This window comes from Camelus bactrianus, chromosome 11 (assembly GCF_048773025.1).
Source record: "Camelus bactrianus isolate YW-2024 breed Bactrian camel chromosome 11, ASM4877302v1, whole genome shotgun sequence".
Classification (NCBI taxonomy): Eukaryota; Metazoa; Chordata; class Mammalia; order Artiodactyla; family Camelidae; genus Camelus; species Camelus bactrianus.
The window spans coordinates 67,492,380-67,511,449 of NC_133549.1; the positions used below are offsets into that span (position 1 = coordinate 67,492,380).

Sequence of the window (19,070 nt, forward strand, 5' to 3'; positions counted from 1 at the left end):
GGGGTTGCTCGAGGCTGAGGGTGGGTGTGATGTGCGAGTGTTTCTGTGTGTGAGCATATAGCAGGATGGGGTCTACCTGAGCCAGACAGAGAAAGAGAAAGTTTCTATGAGAGTATGTGGGGGTGGGTGTGGTCAGGCAGGTACTGGGGGCTCCTGAGACACAGGAAGAAAGAAAGGGTGTGCGTGTGTGTGGAGAGAGAGGGAGAGGTAGGTAGGGAAGTGTGAGAGCACAGAAGACACAAGGGCAGAACTTTCTAGCTATAAAGAAGGGTAGAGGGTGTTTACAACCATGAGAGAGGAGGGCATTTGTCCCCAGAGAGGGGTTCAGGCTATCAGTGCATCGGCTTCCGATGAGCTGTAGTTGGAGGCAGACCCGAGAGAGGACCAGAGCAGGCAGGAGTCAGTTCAGGGCATAAGGCCCAATGTCAGTGAATGGGCATCTGCAAGGCCATGATGAGGGACCACAGGGAGGTGTAGGGATACATGGGGATGGTGCATCATCAAGGCAGATACCCTGTAAGCGAGGCCTTTGGTTCAGGGCAGATGAATGGAGAAATGATGACTGTTCAATGTGAAAACAGGTTGGGTCCAAAGGGAGCTCTTAGAAGGAGACAGACAGAAGGACCTGACCACTGTTGAAATGGTGGGTCCCTGGGAGTGGGCAGGAGATGTTGCAACGAGCATCAAAGGGCAGGGAGCTGGGCTGGGTGTAGAGCCCTGGCAACCAAGTCGAAGGGAGAGCTATGTCCAGAGGGTGCTGGGTGAAGAGCCCTGCGTGGGTCAGAGGGGTACCCACAGCCAGCCAGGCTGCCCCGGCCTTTAGCAGGTGACAGCCTCTCCCGGCCTAGGCCCTGAGCCACCTGCGCACACCAAGAACAAGCTTGGGTAGGGTGGAGAGGGACCTTCTCTGAGGGCCGTGGATCTTGGCTGAGGGCCTGCATCCTTGGAAACCACAACCAGGGACCCTGCCTCCTCTGCTGATGGGCACGACCAGAATTGCTGGAGCCCACCCACTCCAGGCAGAGGCTGAGGCAGAGCCTCTGTGACAAGGAGGAAAAGACTGCTTGTGGGGGCCCATCTGATCTACAGGGTGAGGACAGTGACCTGGTGGGAGCACCCTGGATCCCATTGCTGAGCTCTCAAACTGCAGGAAGATGGCTGTTCCCCAGCCCTACCAAGTTGGGTGGGGATGTATACGGGGGTGGGGTAGTGGTCAAGAGCATGTGCCTTAGGGTTGACCCTGTTAGGTTCATGTTCTGGCACTGTGGCTGTTTGACCTAGGGCAAGTTGATTGACCTCTCTGAGCCTCAGTTTCCTCCATCTGTAAAATGGGGATAATATTGGTGCTGGTCCCATAGGGCTGTTGGGAAGATAAAATAAAACATGGGAAATGCTGGGCACAGTGCCTGGCACACAGTCAGTGCTCAGAGGAATATGGCAGGGGGCTGTCTCACCACTTCCCCATCCTATAGCCAGGGGAAAGTTGTACATTTCTGACATAGGCCTGGCCAGTCTGGACATTTGGCTGTTCCCCCCACTGCAGGTTCACCTTGTCTTAACCTTTGGAATTTTCCCCCCGTGTGTATTTTTTTTTTTTCCATTTTGTCAGCAGAAGAAAATTACACTTCTGCCGGCATTGTCCATCATGGAAATAAGCACTCGCGGATGCAATTATAAAGGCCCAAATGAGGGAATTAGTTTGGCCGGTAATGCCAGCGTTGGGGAGAATCAGAGGAGATGCCTTATAAATCAGGCGCTGGGCAGTCCCGGCCGCACCCTCTCCCACGCACTGACCGTGGGGACTGATGCTGTCCTGCCACCGGTCATCCTGGGCTGCAGATGCTTCCCCTGGGGGAGGCAGAGACTTTCTGAGCCGCCCCAGGCCTCAGTGAGAGCAGTTCTCACCAGGAGCTGCCGGGCTTCTCAGCTTCCAGCCAGTGACTGTCCTATAGACTCAAATACACTTTGCCAGAGATCTTCTCCAGGACTAATCAATCTAAAAGAGCAACCTCAGTCTCCGGCTAGCCTATTTTCTGCTATATTTTCCTCAGAGTTCTTACCACTGTCTGCAATGGTTGTCTAGTTATTTTTCTCCTCTGTTATTGTCTGTCTCCCCTTTCTGATTATAAGTCAGGTTCTAGCAAGGGTGGTGGTGTGCTGTTGGCTGTGACTTCAGAGCCTGGCACGCTAGCTGGCACATTGGAGAAGCTCAGAAAATAGTTACTGAGAACGTGACTGAGCAAGAGTCTTATCATCTTGGTGTAGGTTCAGCGAGCAGCCAGGGAGCTCCCTATGGGAGGGGGCACTTGGGGTGGCCCCTGAGGGGTGGGCCAGAGAGTGGACAGCAGTTATGAAATGAAGGGATGGTGCAGCCTGGCAGTGAGAGGGCAGTTTGTGTGCGTCGGGGAGAGATGGATACAAAATTGCTGAGGCCAGCTGGGCTATGCAGTCTTGACCCCCGGTGCTGGTCTGGAGTTAGTTCAGCAGCAGTGGGGAGCCACTGAAGGTTTTTGAGCAGAGGAAGATCATTTTAGCCATTGGTTTTGATTTCTTGCCCCAGGCCTCTTATGAGAATCTTGGCAAATGGTAAAATGTGCTCACGTATACCTGTGGGTAAGATTCTAGCCTGGGTAAGATGGTAACCAGGACACCGAGGCATCAGAGAGAGGGCCTGCAGCACAGTTGAGATGCTCACCTGGAACCCTGGTTTGGCCTTTCTTGGAGTCGCCAGGTACCACATGAGAGCCACCCAGTCTGAGCAGGTGAGCCATCCCCTCCCCATCCCTGTAGCTGTCGACCAGCGAGGTTCCAGAAGTCATCCTGCAGGGAGACAGACGTGCTCATTTCCAAAACATGGCGGGAAGGAGCTGTGTTCATGGCATGAGGAGGACATTTGTTTTCTCTGCACAGAGCCCTGGTAACTCCTCAAACCCTCCTTCCCAAAGTGGGTTCAGGGGTCACCGTCTGTTGGGCCCTTTGATTTGTCTGTTGATTTTTCTGTTGCTCAGACATGAAGCAAGTCCTGGGAAAGAGATTGCTTGAAAAGTGCTGCGACAAGCAGAGAGGAGCTGGGACAGAGCCGGGTGCCAGCCCGGCCTGGGTGAAGCCAATTGCAGGGTGGGTAGTGGAGCAGGCCCCCACAGCGCCCCCTACTAGGCTGGCCAGCGTTGCCAAGCTGCTCCTTGGCTGCCACAGGACAGCTCTGGGGGCCTCTAGCCCACAAGGTGCTGAATAGTTTTAAACATAAGGATTTGGAGGCCCTCTGTGTCAGTGCTGGCTGCCCCCGCCCTGGCAGGCACACAGAAGCAGCTTTTCATCTCCATATTATTCTGCTTCGTGCGCTTGAGAAATGAAAGTTCTCCCTCTCCTCTTCACCAGGCATACATATTTCATACAGTCATTAGACGGTGGCACTAAAGGACTCACAAATCTTCCCTGGTCAGCCTCGGCAGCCTGGGCGGGCAGCGAGAGGCCCCTGGGGAAAGGGGTCACCGTGGGAGCCATGGCTGTACCCAGCCCACTCGGAGGGAGGGAGTGGGGAATCGGCAGTGGCGGCAGAAGCCAGCATCTTCCTGGAGAGAGGACAGTCCCATCTGGTCCCCGGGGGCTCATCTCCTAATTTCCCTGGGCCTCAGCTGCTCCAGGCCCCAGGGTGAAGAGGACTGGACAAGGGGACCTTGGGGGTCCTTCCCACCATAACAGTCCAAGTGTAGTTCCATGGGACACACAGATATGAAGGACTTGTTCCCAGGGTCTGAATGTGCCCTTCATTGGAGGGGAACCATTTCGTGGTTTGGCCCGGCCCTCTCTGCTCTCCCCTCAGCACCTGCTAACCTCTCCCCACCTTTTCCCTTTCCCATTCTCTCCGCCCCTCCCTTTCCCTTAGAGTCATCTCTCCTCCCTGCCTTTGCCCCCATCTCCACCACCCTCTTCTTACTAGAATTTGCTCATTCATTTCCCAAGTATTTGTGAAGCACCTTCCATGTGCCAGACACCGTCTGGGCTGGGAGGCGAGCCCGGCAGATGCAGCCCTGCCCTCTTCGCTTCCCCAACCTTTTCCTTTGACAAATGAGGATGCCAAGTCCCCAGGAATTGCTCTTTGGTCATACAATGACCTGGTCCTCTCTGTGCCTCAGTTTCCCTGACTCTAAATTGGGGGTAGTACTAATAATAGCACCTACCTCATAGGATCGTTATGAAGATAAAATACACAATACGTACGAGGAGTCAATAAATCCATTTGTTGTCATGAGGAGTGGCTCAAGGCATGTGGGGAGGGTCTGTCCACAGGAATCAGTCCCAGGTTGAAGGGTGGGTTCCATAGCTCAGCGTTTCCCTTCTCACTTATTCAACGAGCATCCCCTGATAACCTGTGATGTGCTTGGAGCCTGGATGGGGCGGTGAGAGGACAGAGGTCCGCACACAGTCTGCTGGAACCCAGTGGGGGCACTGAGTGGGAATTGGGCACAAGAGATGGTCCTACAAGAGCAGGCTGCCCGCAGCCCCTGCAAATGGCTTCCTTCTGGTTAACCGAGTTTTCTGGGTAACTAAGATCTTAACCCTTTGGATATATTTTTTTTCATTTAAATCATTTGGAATAGAAATATATCACTCACTTATCTGCCATTCTCAACTGACTATACTGAACACAAATTAGCGTTTTCTTGAAAATTCAGGTTTATCGTAAAAAACACAGAATGTAATAGATTTCGCAGAATCTGGGAACTTTAAAACCTTAGTTCCAAGGTACTGAGGTGGGGAATGAGGGAGAGGCTGGTAAAAGGGTACAGACTTTCAGTTACAGGACGTGTAAGTTCTGAGGATCCCAAGTATAACAGGGTGACTGTAGTGATAACGCTGTATTTATTGTACCATTGAAATTTGTGACGAGAGTAGAACTTAAGTGTTATCATCAAAGAAGAAAAGAAAGGTAGAAAGTAAGTCTGTGAAGTGATGGATGATTAATTAACTCAATAGTGGGAATCCTTTCTGTTGTCAATTTTACAACAATAGAATATATATTATCATAATAACTTTATTGTGTAATAAAATACAATAATGTTATGTCAGTTATACCTTAGAGCTAAAAAGACAAAAATAAACAAAAATAGATATTGAAACATTTTTAGCCGTGGAAACTTTATCCAATTATGATCTTATAGAGGAGCCCTGAGTGTGAAACAAATGACCCCCAGGTCAGCCCAAGGCCTTTCCTTTCTGGCATCTGGTGGCCTGTAGCAGTTTGCCCAGGCCTAGGCAGTGGCCTGGGAGGGAACAGAGGTCACAGTGCCCAGCATAGAGTACATGCTTACTAAGTGCTGAGTGAACGCATGAATGATACCACTTAGCATGGACTGTGAACTGTAACCATGCCAGGGAGAAGCACAGGGGTCCCAGCCGCAAAAGCCAAACCTCTACTGTAACTACCGTCATCCTGAGAAGGAGGGGATGGAGAGGGGCCCTCACCTGGACAACCTAAAGGAAGGAACGCCAGGCTGGGAGTAGGGGTCCCAGCTTCTGCCCCACTCTGCTTGAATCTGCACATGACCTAGAGTGGTGACAGAGTTACACCGAACTGCCCTGCGGTCTGGGCCTCAGTTTTGTGATCTGTGAAATGGGTCGGAATGCCTGCCTCCTCATGTTGTGACAGTTGTGAGGATAACATGAGGTCATAATAAACATGGATGGCCTTTGAAAATGTAAAAGGTATGATAACACAGGCTGGCAGTGGTCACCATCATTGCCATCATACTCAGCATAAGGCAGGCCCCTCTCCCTCCAGTCTCTTTTGACTGTAAGTGACAGAAAGCCAACTTGCACCAGCTTGGATAAAAGAGAGCTTCAAGACAAACTGATGTGGGAAGGGATGTCAGATTCAAGACTGGGATGTCTAGAACTACTAGGATCCGCCCCTCTCTTCATCCTCCCTACGCATCCTGCAGCTCCCAGTTCACATCATCCCAGCATCACTGCCGCAGAGGAAAGCTTTGATCCCAGCAACAGTAAGAAGAATCTCACCAGAGGATTCTGATCAGCCCCCGCTGTAGTCAAGGGCCACCCCCAGCCCAGTCCCTGAGGTCACTGGCCGAGCGGCTCCTACTTTGGCCACTTGTTCGAGCAGAGAGTGATGCCAAAGAAGACAGGTGGGGATAGGCAGCAGACTGTTCCCAGCGGAAGAGGTTGCCAGGCAGGTAACAGTCTGCCCTGTGCAGGAAATGGATTATTCCTGGGGTTAAGGGGGAACACCAGAAATCCCCCCAAATGACCTCCCCCACTGGGTAGCACATCTGACCTGGAGGCTTTGGGGGACTGGAGGAGAATCACCAGAAGAAGCCACCAGATGGTTGAACCCACCCTCATCTTTGAAGTATTTGGCAAAACTACAAGTTGTAACTGCAAGCCGCGGATCTAGGGTCTCTCCCCAAAGCCCTCTGAGCATCTGCAGAGAGTAAGTCTGACATGAGTCCAGGAGAGACGGTTCCATAAAGTTAGAGATTTAGGTAGCAGACTGATCTTCCAGAACTGCGCTCTCCAATATTAATTTCAGTCGCCATTTGTGACTGGTGAAAACCTGATTGAAACAGCATGGCTTTAGAAAATTCAGCCTGGGCCTGAGGAGTTGTGTGGGGAGCCGTGGGTTTGCTGTGAACATGTCTTGGTGATATCGGGAGCCTCAGCTGGGCCTGGAAGTAATGATTTCTTGTTCTTACCTTGGCAGGCAACAGACAATGACGTGGGCACATTCGGGGAGGTCAACTACTTCTTCAGCGACGACCCTGACCGGTGAGCCCCTAGCCCAGCCCCAGCCCCAGCCCCAGCCCCTCTACACTGGCCCTCTGCCACTCTCCATGTCCAAGAAACTTCTCAGTGCCCAGGAAGGGCTCTGTGCCACTGTGGCTAGAGGACTGGGCTGGGAGTCAGAATTCATGGGCACTGCTGCTGCTTTGGTCCTGATTGTGCTCAAGCCCACTGAACTCTCTGGAGCATAGTTTCTCTGATCCTCAAAAGATAGCTTTTAGTTTTGGGAACAAGGAAGCTTTGAAACGCTGACGATAACACAACTCCACCAGCCACAGAGGCTGCATTTACGAAGCCCTCACTATGTGTTGGTCACTTTGTCAAGTGCTTTACCCACATTATCTGATGTGATCCTCACAACTGAACGCTGGAAGAACTCAGTGCTAGGCACTCTTATTATCCCCATGTGACAGGTTGGGAGACTGCAGCCCAGAGAGGCTGTGCCACATGCCCAAAGTCACACAGCTGGTAAATGTCAGGGCCAGGCCTCAGCATGTGGTGTTCACCACCAGGACACACCCACCCTCTAGCAGGAAGGGACTCTCAACGTGCTGTGGCCATTAGGTAGATGGGTGGCGTCTCCACCTGACCTGTGCCGGTTTTGCCGTCACCCACCATGGTTCTGGGCCATCTCTTTGCCTGACTTCAGTTAAACTGAGCCAAGGGGAAGCCTTCTCATTTTAACATGATTGAAAGCCAGGTTGAATTCAGAGGGCATATTTGTTCCTAAAAACAAAGTGTTTGATAGATCTGGAAGCCCAGCAGGATGAGTAAGACAGTGGCTGTCAGCTTGGATTACTGGCCCTGACTCTCTGCATGAATGACCAGGAAGAGACAAACTGTTGGGTGCACCAGCCATCCTCTGCTGCTCTGTGATGGAGCCTCCAAATGGGAGGAGGGAACGACCAGCAGGACCAGTGCATAGGACCCGTCTGTCTTGTGAGACACCCCTGTCCCTGTGGCCTTGTCCTGATCATCTTGCATTTTCTCATCTCTTCCCATCTTCTGGGCCAGGGGCTTCCCTGGTCTCAGAACGGGGACCTTCCAGGCTTGGTGGCTGGCAGATGTGGACCAGCTCAGAGCACACAAATGTCAACTGACAACTCAGAGGAGGCTCCTGAGGGGACATTTAGAGGAGGCAGATAGAGAGATGGTCTTGCTGGACCTTGCTTTTCCCCAGGAGACATTTACTAGTCTCTTACCCAAGACAGTCCCTCGGTGAGACAGGCTCCTGAGAAAGGACTGATCACCCCTCCCCTTGCTGGAGGCTTTGCTGTCTGTTTAAAACATTTTGGTGCAAAACCGTCTGGCTAGGAGAATTTCTTTTCTTTAAATTACCCAAATACATGTTAATGTATCACAATATAATAATATATTAATTTCAAGTGTACAACATATTTGTATATGTTGCAAAATGATCCCCACAGTACATCTAGATAATATTCATCATCATGAATATTTACAAATTTTTTGCCTGTGATAAGAACTTTTAAAATCTTCTCTCTTAGCAACTTTCAAATATGTAAGAGCATTATTAACCATAGTCACCATGTTGTATATTTTACTCCCATGACATTTATTCTAGAGCTGGAAGTTTTTTCCTTTGACTCACTTCACCCATTTCTCCTGTCCACCCCTCATACCCCACCTCTGGCAACTACCAATCTGTTTTCTGTATTTTTGAGCTCCGTTTGTTTGTTTTAGATTCCACGCATAAGTGAGATCATACAGTATTTGTCTTTCCCTGTCTGTTTTTTTTCACTTAGCATAATACCCTCAGGAGGTCTATTCATGGTGTCACAAAATTTCCTTATTTTTATGGCTGAATAATATTCCATTGTGTGTGTATGTGTGTGTGTGTGTGTGTGTATCACATTTTCTTTATCCATTCATTCCTCGATGAACACTTAGACTGTTTCCATACCTTAGCTGTTACAAATAATGCTGCAGTGAACATGGGGGTACAAATATCTTTTCAAGTTAGTGTTTTTGTTTTCTTCAGATAAATGCCCAAAGGTGGAATTGCTGGATCATATGGTAGTTCTATTTTTAATTTTTTGAGAAACCTCCACACTGTTTTCTATAGTGGCTACACCAATTCCAATTTACATTCTCACTAGCAGTGCATGTGGGTTCCCTTTTCTTCATGTTGTTGCCGACATTTCTTGTGTTACTTCTTGTTTTTTTGATGGTAGCCTTTCTGACAGGTGTGAGATGATAATTCACTGTGGTTTTGATTTGCATTTCCCTGATGATTAGTGATGTGCATTTTTCTGTGCGTCTGTTGGCCATCTGTATGTCTTCTTGTTAAAATTTCTATTTCAGATCTTCTGCCCATGTTTAAATTGTATTGTTTAGTTTTTTGCTATTGAGTTGTATGAGATCTTTATATGCATATTTGGACATGAACCCCTTATCAGATATATGATTTGCAAATATATTTCCTCATTCTGTAGGTTGTCCTTTCATTTTGTTATTAGCTATTTATTTATTCATTTATTTATTTAATGGAGGTACTGGGGATTGAACCCAGGACCTCGTGCATGCTAAGCATGCACTCTACCACTGAGCTATGCCCTCCCCCTTCATTTTGTTGATGGCTTCTTTTGCTGTTTAGAATCTCTTTAGTTCATTTGATATAGTCCCACTTATTTGTTTTTTTATTTTTGTTGCCTTTGCTTTTGGTATCAAGTCCAAAATATTATCATCAAGACTGATGTCAAGAAGGTTACTGCTTGTTTCTTTCTAGGTGTTTTGTGGTTTCAGGTCTTACATTCAAGTCTTTAATCCATTTTGAATTGATTTTTGTGTATGGTGTAAGATAGTGGCCCAGTTTCATTCGTTTGCATGTGGCTGTCCAGTTTTCCCATTTATTGAAGAGATGGTCCTTTCACTATTGTATATTCTTAGCTCCTTTGTCATAAATTAATGGACCATATATGTGTAGGTTTATTTCTGGGCTTGCTGTTCTGTTCCATTCATGCCTGTGTCTGTTTTTATGCCAGTGCCATACTGTTTTGATTCCTATATCTTTATAATGTAGTTTGAAATCAGGACACATGATGCCTCTAGCTTTGTTCTTCTTTCCCAAGGCTACTTTGGCTCTTTGGGTCTTTTGTGGTTCCACACAAATTTTTGGATTGTTTGTCCTTTTTCTGTGAAAAATACCATTGGAATTTTGATAGAGTTTGCATTGAATCTGTAGACTGCTTTAGGTAGTACAGACATTTTAACAATATTAATCCTTGCTATCCATGAGCATGGAATATCTTTCCATTTATTTCTATCTTTTTCAATTTCTTTTATCAGTGCCATAGTTTTCAGTGTACAGCTCTTTCACCTCCTTGGTTAAATTTATTCCTAAGTAATATTTTATTATTTTTGATGAAATTATAAATGGGATTGTTTTTCTTCATTTTTCTAATGGTTTGTTCTTGGTGTACATAAACACAACAGATTATTGTATATTGATTTTATGCACATCAACTTTACAAAATTCCTATTATTCTAACAGTTTGTTGGTGGAGTCTTTAGGGTTTTCTATATATAATATCATGTCATCTGTAAATAGTGACAGTTTTACTTTTCTGATTTGAATGGCTTTAAATTTTTTTTTTTTTTTTTTTGCTTGCTTGATTGTTCCGGTGAGAGTGAGCATCGTTATATTCCTGACCTTAGAGAAACAGCTTTCAGCTTTTCACCATTGAGTGTAATGTGAGCTGTGGGCTTGTCATATATGGCCTTTTTCATCTTGAGATGCATTCCCTCTGTGCCCACTTTGTTGAGAATTATTATCATAAAAGGATGCTGTATTTTGTCAAATGCTTATTCTGTGTTCATTGAGATGATCATATAATATTATCTTTCATTTTATTAATGTGATGTGTTATGTTGATTGATTTGTGGATGTTGAACCACCCTTGCACCCCTGGAATGAATCCCTCTTGATCATGGTATATAATCCTCAATGTTCTGTTGAATTTGGTTTGCTAATTTTTTTTGAGGTTTTTGTACCTATGTTCATCAGGAATATTGGCCTGTAATTTTCTTTTCTTGTGATGTCCTTGTCTGGTTTTGGTGTCAGAATAATACTGGCCTCATAAGGTGAGTTTGGAAATGTATTTTACTCTTGTATTTTTTTTGGAAGAGTTGGAGAAGGATTGGTTGATTCTTCTTTAAATTTTTGATAGAATTCACCAGTGAAGCCATCCAGGCTTGGACTTTTGGGGAGATTTTTGATTACTGAATCAATCTCCTTACTAGTAATCAGTCTGTTCAGATTTTCTATTTCTTCATGATTCAGTCTCGGTAGGTTGTATGTTTCTAAGAATTTATTCATTTCTTCTTGGTTGTTCAGTTTGTTGGCATATAATTTTTCTTAGTAGTCTCTCATGATCCTTTGTATTTTTGTGGTATCAGTTGTAAGAATTTCTGACCTTTAACAGTTCTCCAGCATCTAAATATCTCCCGTAGGCAGAAGCTTCTGATCGTAGCAAGAGAATGGTCATTCTGCCTGAGTTTCCTCTTTGATTAAACCACTCCTGCCCTTTTGGTGCCTGGCCACTCCACCCTTCTTGTGGTCCTAATCCCTGCCCACCACCTCCTGCCGCACCTCCTTTTAGAAATAGCTGCTCTTCTTATTTAGGGAAAATGAGGAAGAAGGTGGATTTCAGACTTCATTCATTTCTCCCTGTTCATCACCTTGGGCAAGGACAGGCTGGTAAATGCAAGTCCTTATCTACAAGCTGCTTTAACCCAGGGTGTCCTTTCCGTCCCTCCTTCCTGCTTGACACAGGTTCTCTCTGGACAAGGACACAGGACTCATCATGTTGATTGCCAGGCTGGACTATGAGCTCATCCAGCGCTTTACCTTGACAGTCATCGCCCGGGACGGGGGTGGCGAGGAGACCACAGGCCGGGTCAGGATCAACGTGTTAGATGTCAACGACAACGTGCCCACCTTCCAGAAGGATGCCTATGTGGGTGTCTTGAGAGAGAACGAGCCCTCTGTCACGCAGCTGGTGCGGCTCCGGGTAAGATGCCGGGGTGCCCTATGATCCGGCTATTTCTCTTGTCCTCCCTGTGCCTTCTCCCCCGATCCCCCCACCCCTTTGAGAAACCAGCTTAAGAAGTGCTAACCACCCAGCCACAAGAATTCTGCCCAGATCAGAGATCACGGTTGGTGTCAGGCCACCTCTGAGCATCACTTCATGTCCCTGGTTACTGAGTGAGGCTTGTGTTTGTTTCCACTGAAATTTCAGGTCTCTGTTCAGCCAAAGGATGCCCCCTCCCCCACCTCAGTCTCCCTTGCTGAGTGCCAAGCTGTTCCATATGTAAGGCCCCCCATCCAAGCCCTTAAGTGGCTGGTTAGAACCAGGTGCTGCTGCAGCTGGAGAACACCAGAGACTGTGGGCACATCCTGTTTCATGGAAGGGACACAGGAGGAGGGAGGCAGGCCCAGTGAACTAGTAGAGTTTAGAGCCAGGATTAGAGCATGGGACTCTACACTCCAATGTCCTCCTGCAGTGAGTTCCCACCACACTTCAGCAACCTCTGGCCAGAAATTTCTTAATGTCCTCGTGCCCCTTCCCCACTCTGCCCACCCGGAGCAACAGGACCCAGAGCCTCCACTTAGAACTTACTTCTGAAGGAGGCAGGGATGAAGGCAGGTGGAGGGGGTGGGCATGGGGGATACACAAAAGGCAGGACCATGTGCCCACTCACCATGGCCATGGCTCCTCGTTGGACTCTGCCCTCCCACCCCTCCCAACTCCTCTTACACGCAGAGTGATGGGACGCCCCTAGGGGCTCTCAAGGTTCAGAGACATCTGGAAAGAGCTAATCAATGCTGCCACCCCAAGAGACAGTCAAGGGGAAGGAGAATCCCTGATCCCATTCCAAGTGTTTTCTTCCCTCCTTGCACTTATCCAGCTTGCATCTATTAGACACCTACTGTGTACCAGACTTTGTGCTGGACTCATAAGTATCAGCTGTAGGCAAGAAACAAAGTTCCTGCTTACGTGGAGCTGACAGTCTGAGCGAGGAAGGCAGAAATTAAATAAGAAGTTACAGTCAGGTTGACAGGGCAGGGACTAATGGGCTGCCCAGTATAGGGCTCTAATCCAGTCTAGAGGTCAGGGTAGGCCTCTGTGGGTGGGACATTCCAGCTGGGACCCGGGTCTAGGAGATGGTCATGCCAGGTCTGGTGGAGACCCTTTCCATCCTCTGGGTGAGGCCTGGCCTTCCTCTATCCTCCCAGGCCTCCAGCCTGGCTTCTGTGTTCCCCAGGATACCTCCATACCCCAGCATGAGGTGTATCTGCTGGGAACCAGAGAGTGGCCTCTGGCTGAGGGACAAGGAGGGCAAGGATCTCCCAGAGAAGGGGCCTCTGAGAAGAGCCAGCCTTCCCCTCCCACCCGCAGTCTCCTGGCCCAGGGATCACTGAAAGCTCATGGGGCCCTGTCTGCCCTCTTCTTTCCAGGCAACTGATGAAGACTCCCCTCCCAACAACCAGATCGCTTACAGCATCGTCAGTGCCTCCGCCTTTGGCAGCTACTTTGACATCAGCGTGTATGAGGGCTATGGAGGTATGCATGGGGTGGGACTGAGGACCCAGCCTAGGGAGGAGGGTTGACAGGCAGGAACAGGGTTGCCCTTCTGCCTCCCAGACACCCTGGACCACTTGGGAAGCTGCCCCACAGCTCCTTCAGCTGGAGCAGCACGTGGCATAGGATCACCCTTTTACAGGCTCCAGATCTGTGTCTCAGATCAGCCAGATCTTTCTCTGGGTCTTAAGCCCGTGACCAGCCAGGCCTCTGAAGTTACCACAGTCTGCAGGGTGCCTATTTTTGCCAAAGTTGCCTGGGCAGATCTGTCGGGAGGAGGCTTGTCAGCCAAGCTTCCCCGTCCCTGGGGCATGCTGCAGATCCCTCCCAGCTCTCCAGGGCTACGGCCTTTCCCTGCTTGGCCAGGCACAAGTTCCCTACTCGAAAGCTCACCTGGCCTGCCCTGCTGTGGGTACCGATCCCTAAAACCCAGGAAGGGAATAGCAGCAGCAGCAACATCAAGCTCCAAGATCCCAAGAGACCATTTGGGGTTGGTTTTGGGTTTTGGGGTTTTTTTGTTTTGTTGTTGTTGTGGCAACAAGGGCCCAGAGACAGTGACTTGCCCAAGGTCGCACAGCAAAGCTGTCCGGGGGGTCCTTGTGCTCTGGTTCTTGGTTGCCTTTCAGCTCCTCCCTCCCCACCAGAATCTGACCTCTCTGAACACCTCGACACCCTCGGCCCTTACAGGGGTCACTTTCACATCTTGCGGAGTGTCTTCCTCCTGCCAGGAAAGCCCTTCCTCCCTGTCCCTTGCCCTGCCTCCCTTCGACCTCTGGCTAGCTTTGGGGCTCATTTGGACATCCCCTCCTCTGGAAAGCTTCCCTAATGCTTGAAGGCAGGTTAGGTGCCCTCAAGGCAGAACAGATGTGCACTGGATGACTCTGAGTGCAGTGGTCACCCCACCCAGCACCCCGCAGTTGTCAGATGCAGTCACAGAAGTTGCAGTCCTGGCCCTGGATGCTACAGCCGGATGTCCTCTATAAAACCATGCTCCACCCCCTTTTAAAACCTTAACAATCCCATGTCTCTGCCCACCCTCACACCTCACCTTCCTCTCAGCTGGAAGAACCCTCCTTGGATTTTATATGTCTAAAGTAATTATTTTGTTTCCATTTTCCAAATAGAAAATGGCAATTTAATCCTGGGGGAATGCCTTTGCAGACTCCCCATGGCCCCCACTCCAAAGCCAATATGCCTTCCCTCCCAGCATTGAAGACCAATGACTTAGCATGAAAGATACTCGTGGTTGGAGTTCAGGAGTGTGCAGGAGGGGCGGGGGTGCAGTATTTGAGGGCCAAGTCATCTATATTCCCTCCCTGTGGATCCTGCCTCGCCACCTCTCTGCCTTTGGTGCTGGGGGTCTTCACCCACCTTCAAGCAGAGTTCTGTCGAAGATAAAATCTGCTGCCCCCTACCCTGAGTGTCCCACCGAGTCTAAATAGCACCCAGAGCAGGCTGCTGGACAGGCATGAGGAGCCCACAGTGGGAATGAGGAGGACAAGGGGAGAAGAGAAGAGGGGGGAAAGGTAGTGAATAAAATAGAGCCAGAGGAGACTGAGGAGGGAGCTGCCATCTGAACCCCACTGTCAGCTCCATCCCCAGCAACCCCGACCCTGGGCAATAAATGGATGAACTCTGAGTATCTCTGAAGAGTATCAGGAGCGGTAATGGGGACAGGATTTGAGAGTCTGGGGCATGACCTTGTCCTCCAAGCAGCTTCCATGCTGATGGGGAGTGCCAGATGAGTGGGTCAGACAGACAAGCAGGCAGTGGCACCCACTGGGGAAGAGCTTGGGCTCTGAATTCACACAAACCTGGGCTCAAGTCCCAGCACTATCAAATTGCTAGCTGTGTGTCTTTGGGGAAGTTACTGAACCTCTCTCTGAGCCTGGTCTCCTCATCTGTAAAGTGGGGCTCACATTACCACCAAAATAGTTACCATCTGGGAACTCAGTACTGTGCCTGGCACATATCAGGCAGTCAGTAAACCGAAGTCAAGACCATGATGCTCTGGAAGTCCAGAAGCAGGAGGGAAAAACAAGGCAGAGCTGGTTCCAGCTGGCCAGCCACACCCTCTCTGCCCCAAGGGGAGCCCTGGCTGGATGGACATGTAAGGTCTGCTTACAGAGGGCCTGGGGCCCTGTCTTGTCATTTCAGTGATCAGCGTGAGCCGCCCCCTGGATTATGAACAGATACCCAATGGGCTGATTTATCTGACAGTCATGGCAAAGGATGCTGGCAACCCCCCTCTGAACAGCACTGTCCCTGTCATCATCGAAGTGTTTGTAAGTACCCAGGGGCACGCTGGCCTTGCCCTTCCAGGATATGGAGTGGTGAGTACTTCCTGGAATGTCAGGGGCTCTGCCCAAACCCTGTGTCCCCACATCCATGGCTGTCCCTATAGCTCAGAGAGTTACCCGATAGACTGTCCCAAAGGCTGTCCCCTAGCAAGCTGCCTCCCAGCTCAGCCAGGGAAGGTGCAGGGCCTTGGGACCAATGAAGAGCCCGATGGTCCTGTTCTAACTTCATTTGGGGGCCTGAGGACACCCTCTGAGGTGGGGAACAGGAGCTGGAGCTCAAGAAGGGAGGAAATATGGAATTTCTTCATTTATAGCCACATTCCATGAAATTCCAGGGAATTCCTGGAAGGTCATCTTCTCCTTTCTGTCTCTCTCTCTGAGCCCCTCTTTCTTCTTCACTTCTTTTTTCCACTCCTCTGAAGATCTAAAGGGGCCTAAAACCAAACCATAGCTTGTCTGACATGAATATCAAGCACACCTTGGTACTTCCTGTGTCTGAAATTATCCATCGCTGAATCCATCTCCACGGTGGTTCATTGGCCCCGTGCAGCTCCCCCAGTGATCCCAGGGATGCAGATCTTGGTCTGACAGTGGGCCAGTGGACCTTCCCCCCAAGAAACTGACACCGCCCCCCCCCCATCTCATCAAGGCTGCTGCCAGTGGTGAGGACGAATGCATGTTGATGGAAGAGTTAGTGCGTTACCCACTCCAAGAGGATTCGATCAGATTGTCAGGTCAGGAGATGCATTACAGTTTGACAAATGCTCAGGAAAGTCTCACCCAGAGCAGGCTCTGGATGACCTTCCTGTCCCAGCCAACATGGCCAACAGCCTCTGGCACTGCTTTACATCTGGCTTTGACATGCGGCCGAGGCTCCAAAGCCACCTCTGGGCAGGGGACCCTACTTGCATGTGGAATAGGATGGGGCTGGCAGTGATGTGAAAGTTGAGGGTGATGCCCAGAGGGAAGCCCTGCAGGTGGGTGTGTGGGAGCAGGATTTAGGTGTAGCAGAGAAAGGAGAGGCTCAGCAGAGCTGGGTCCAGCAAACATAAGGGCAGAGTCTGGGGCCATACATCTGGCACTTCAGGCTCCAGGGAGTGGCCAGGAGAACAGAAAAGAGGAGACCCGCAGAAGCCCAAACACGTGCCTACCTTTAACCTGCAACATCCCACCTTGAAACACCAAGGGTGAGCACAGCTCCCAAACCCCCCTTAGTCCTGGCTACACTCATAACCCTGACCAACCCACCCATCACTTACAACCAGAATCCTGCTCTGCTCATGAATTGCTCCTGGATGGGTGGTGCGGTAGCAGGTCCTAGGGGGATGTGAAGGTGACTATAAATCTGGCTCCCCCACAAGGCGGCACTGTGACTAGAGGGAGGAGCATGGCTTTGGAGGCGTATGGCTTTGAAACCCGGTTCTGCCACCCTTAGCCGTGTGACCTGGGGTTCTTTTCCTTTCTGAGCCTCAGTTTCCTTATCTGCAGAATGGAGATACTCATGGTACTGCCTCATGATATTGTCGTGAAGATTAAATGGGATCATGCAGGTGGCACCCAGCTCCAGTAATGTATGTCTTCATTACAGCTGATAAGACAGACTTGGGTACCAGTGGCTGCAACCATGGGCCAGGCTCTCTAGCGCAAAGGGGAGTTCCAGAGAACACAGCTGGGCAGAGAAGGCTCCTCTCTAGGACTTGAGGATTTGAGAATTTGAGGATACAGAAGCGGGAGAGGGTGAGAGAAGGGGAGGTTTAGGGAAATAAGCTGAGATGTTCCAGCCCCCCAGGGATGGGCAGGCAGAATTGACCAAATGAAAATGAAAACTTCTGAACTCCATACTGTGCCAGGTGCCTTTGCATTACACAGTCTCTCAATCCCATTCTACAGATGAGGCAGCTGAGGCTCAGGGAGGGAACATAGCTGGTCCATGGTCACCAGTGCCTCCCTCACTTTTTGGCTAGTAAGTGGCATATGAATTTACCTCCAATCTTAGTAAGCTAGGATTTGGACCTTGACCTGTCTGACTCCTGGGTTCAAATTCTTCCTACCACACCCTTAGACTTGGAGCCTTGGAAACCCCAATCTGCATGTGACTGAGACCAATATGCCTCAAAGTCCACATGGACTCCCCCAGCACCTTCTTAAAATACACTTTCTTATTTAGTGCCTCTGAGGAAAGACTGAGGCTCTGCATCTCTGACATGCTCCCAGGAGACGTTGATGCTTCTGGTCAGGGGACCACACTTTGAGTAGCAGGGTCTTCAAAGACCTTAAAACCCCAGGACTGTGCCAAACCCTAGCCTGCTTCCAAACCTGTGGTCACCTGAGGAAGGGACCTGGGGAGGGCCTCTTTCTCTTTTTGCCTCAACCCCTCAAATGAAGTCAGAGCAGGAAGAGGATGGCCGGGGATAGAACTGGCCTTTTATCCACTGTGAATAAAGGACTGGCCAGCAGGGAGCCAGGACTCCATGTACAGGGACAGGTTGAGGCAGGAATCCACCTCACTGTCCTCTCAGCCAGCCAGGTTATGCCCTGGCATGAAGCCACCTCAGCCCCCGTGGAAAGGGTGTCGATGTCAGATTTCCTCAGAGCCATCGTGCAGGTCAGCAGGGACCCTGCACTTTCCTTCCATGTCTGCCCTGGCCCCTGGCAGCAGGGCGGGTCTAGCAACAAAGACAGGTGCCACCTCGGCAGTGAGTGAACATCATCTCTTGAGCAGGGCTTTTGGATGGTGTAGTCACTTATGTCTAAGGACCACACTTGAAAAGGTCACTGCCTCTGGGTTGATTTTTCATGTGGGTGATTTTTAAGTAGCTGTCACTTGGCTGAGCTGTCTCCTCCCTCCACCAAAGGGATTTTCTCTTGACAAAAAAAAAAAAAAGGCGCCCCAGCAGAGATGAAATAGTTGATGGTAGCACTTACTGCACAGGTTGGGGGTGTGGGAAGATGGAGATCCAGGCGACAAGGCTATGGAGGGAGGGGGTGGGTGAGAGGGGCCAGGTGATTCCTTTTCATCCACTGCTTGTTGGTTTTTAATAAAGAAGTCAAACTCGGTTTGTAGATTTCCCATTAGGGGACAATAAGCTTTTGTAGAGGGAGTCGCTGAATTAGAACTAATAGCAAATGCAGCGCCAGGATCCGGGGAAATATCACCACTAATAAGTTTCTGCCTCATGCTCTGTCACTGACATTCTCGGCGCCGTTCCGTGCAGCCAAGCAGAAGGCTTAAATATATACCTGTATGGGGTACCCATGCCCGCACCGGGGATGCCCAGGCATGCTCCTGGGGCATCAAATATCGGATGGATCCTCACACCATCAGTTCTCTGAGGCTGGGAGAGGGACAGGTCAGCGGGAACTGGGG

The 19,070-nt window shown here is 49.7% G+C and overlaps 1 protein-coding gene across 10 annotated transcripts in view; it reads left to right on the forward strand.

Moving 5' to 3' along the window:
• The window catches only part of CDH23 (cadherin related 23), a 389,679-nt gene that overhangs the window by 251,072 nt on the left and 119,537 nt on the right, over window positions 1–19,070 (forward strand). For all 10 annotated transcript variants that reach the window (XR_012510294.1, XR_012510295.1, XR_012510293.1 and 7 more), the window contains exons 14-17: window positions 6,719–6,783; window positions 11,594–11,831; window positions 13,280–13,385; window positions 15,561–15,688. Coding sequence is in view for 7 of the 10 variants with exons in the window: in XM_074374170.1 (XP_074230271.1) it covers window positions 6,719–6,783; window positions 11,594–11,831; window positions 13,280–13,385; window positions 15,561–15,688 (537 nt within the window). In the remaining 3 variants the exon portion in view is untranslated. The remainder of the gene's footprint in view (window positions 1–6,718; window positions 6,784–11,593; window positions 11,832–13,279; window positions 13,386–15,560; window positions 15,689–19,070) is intronic.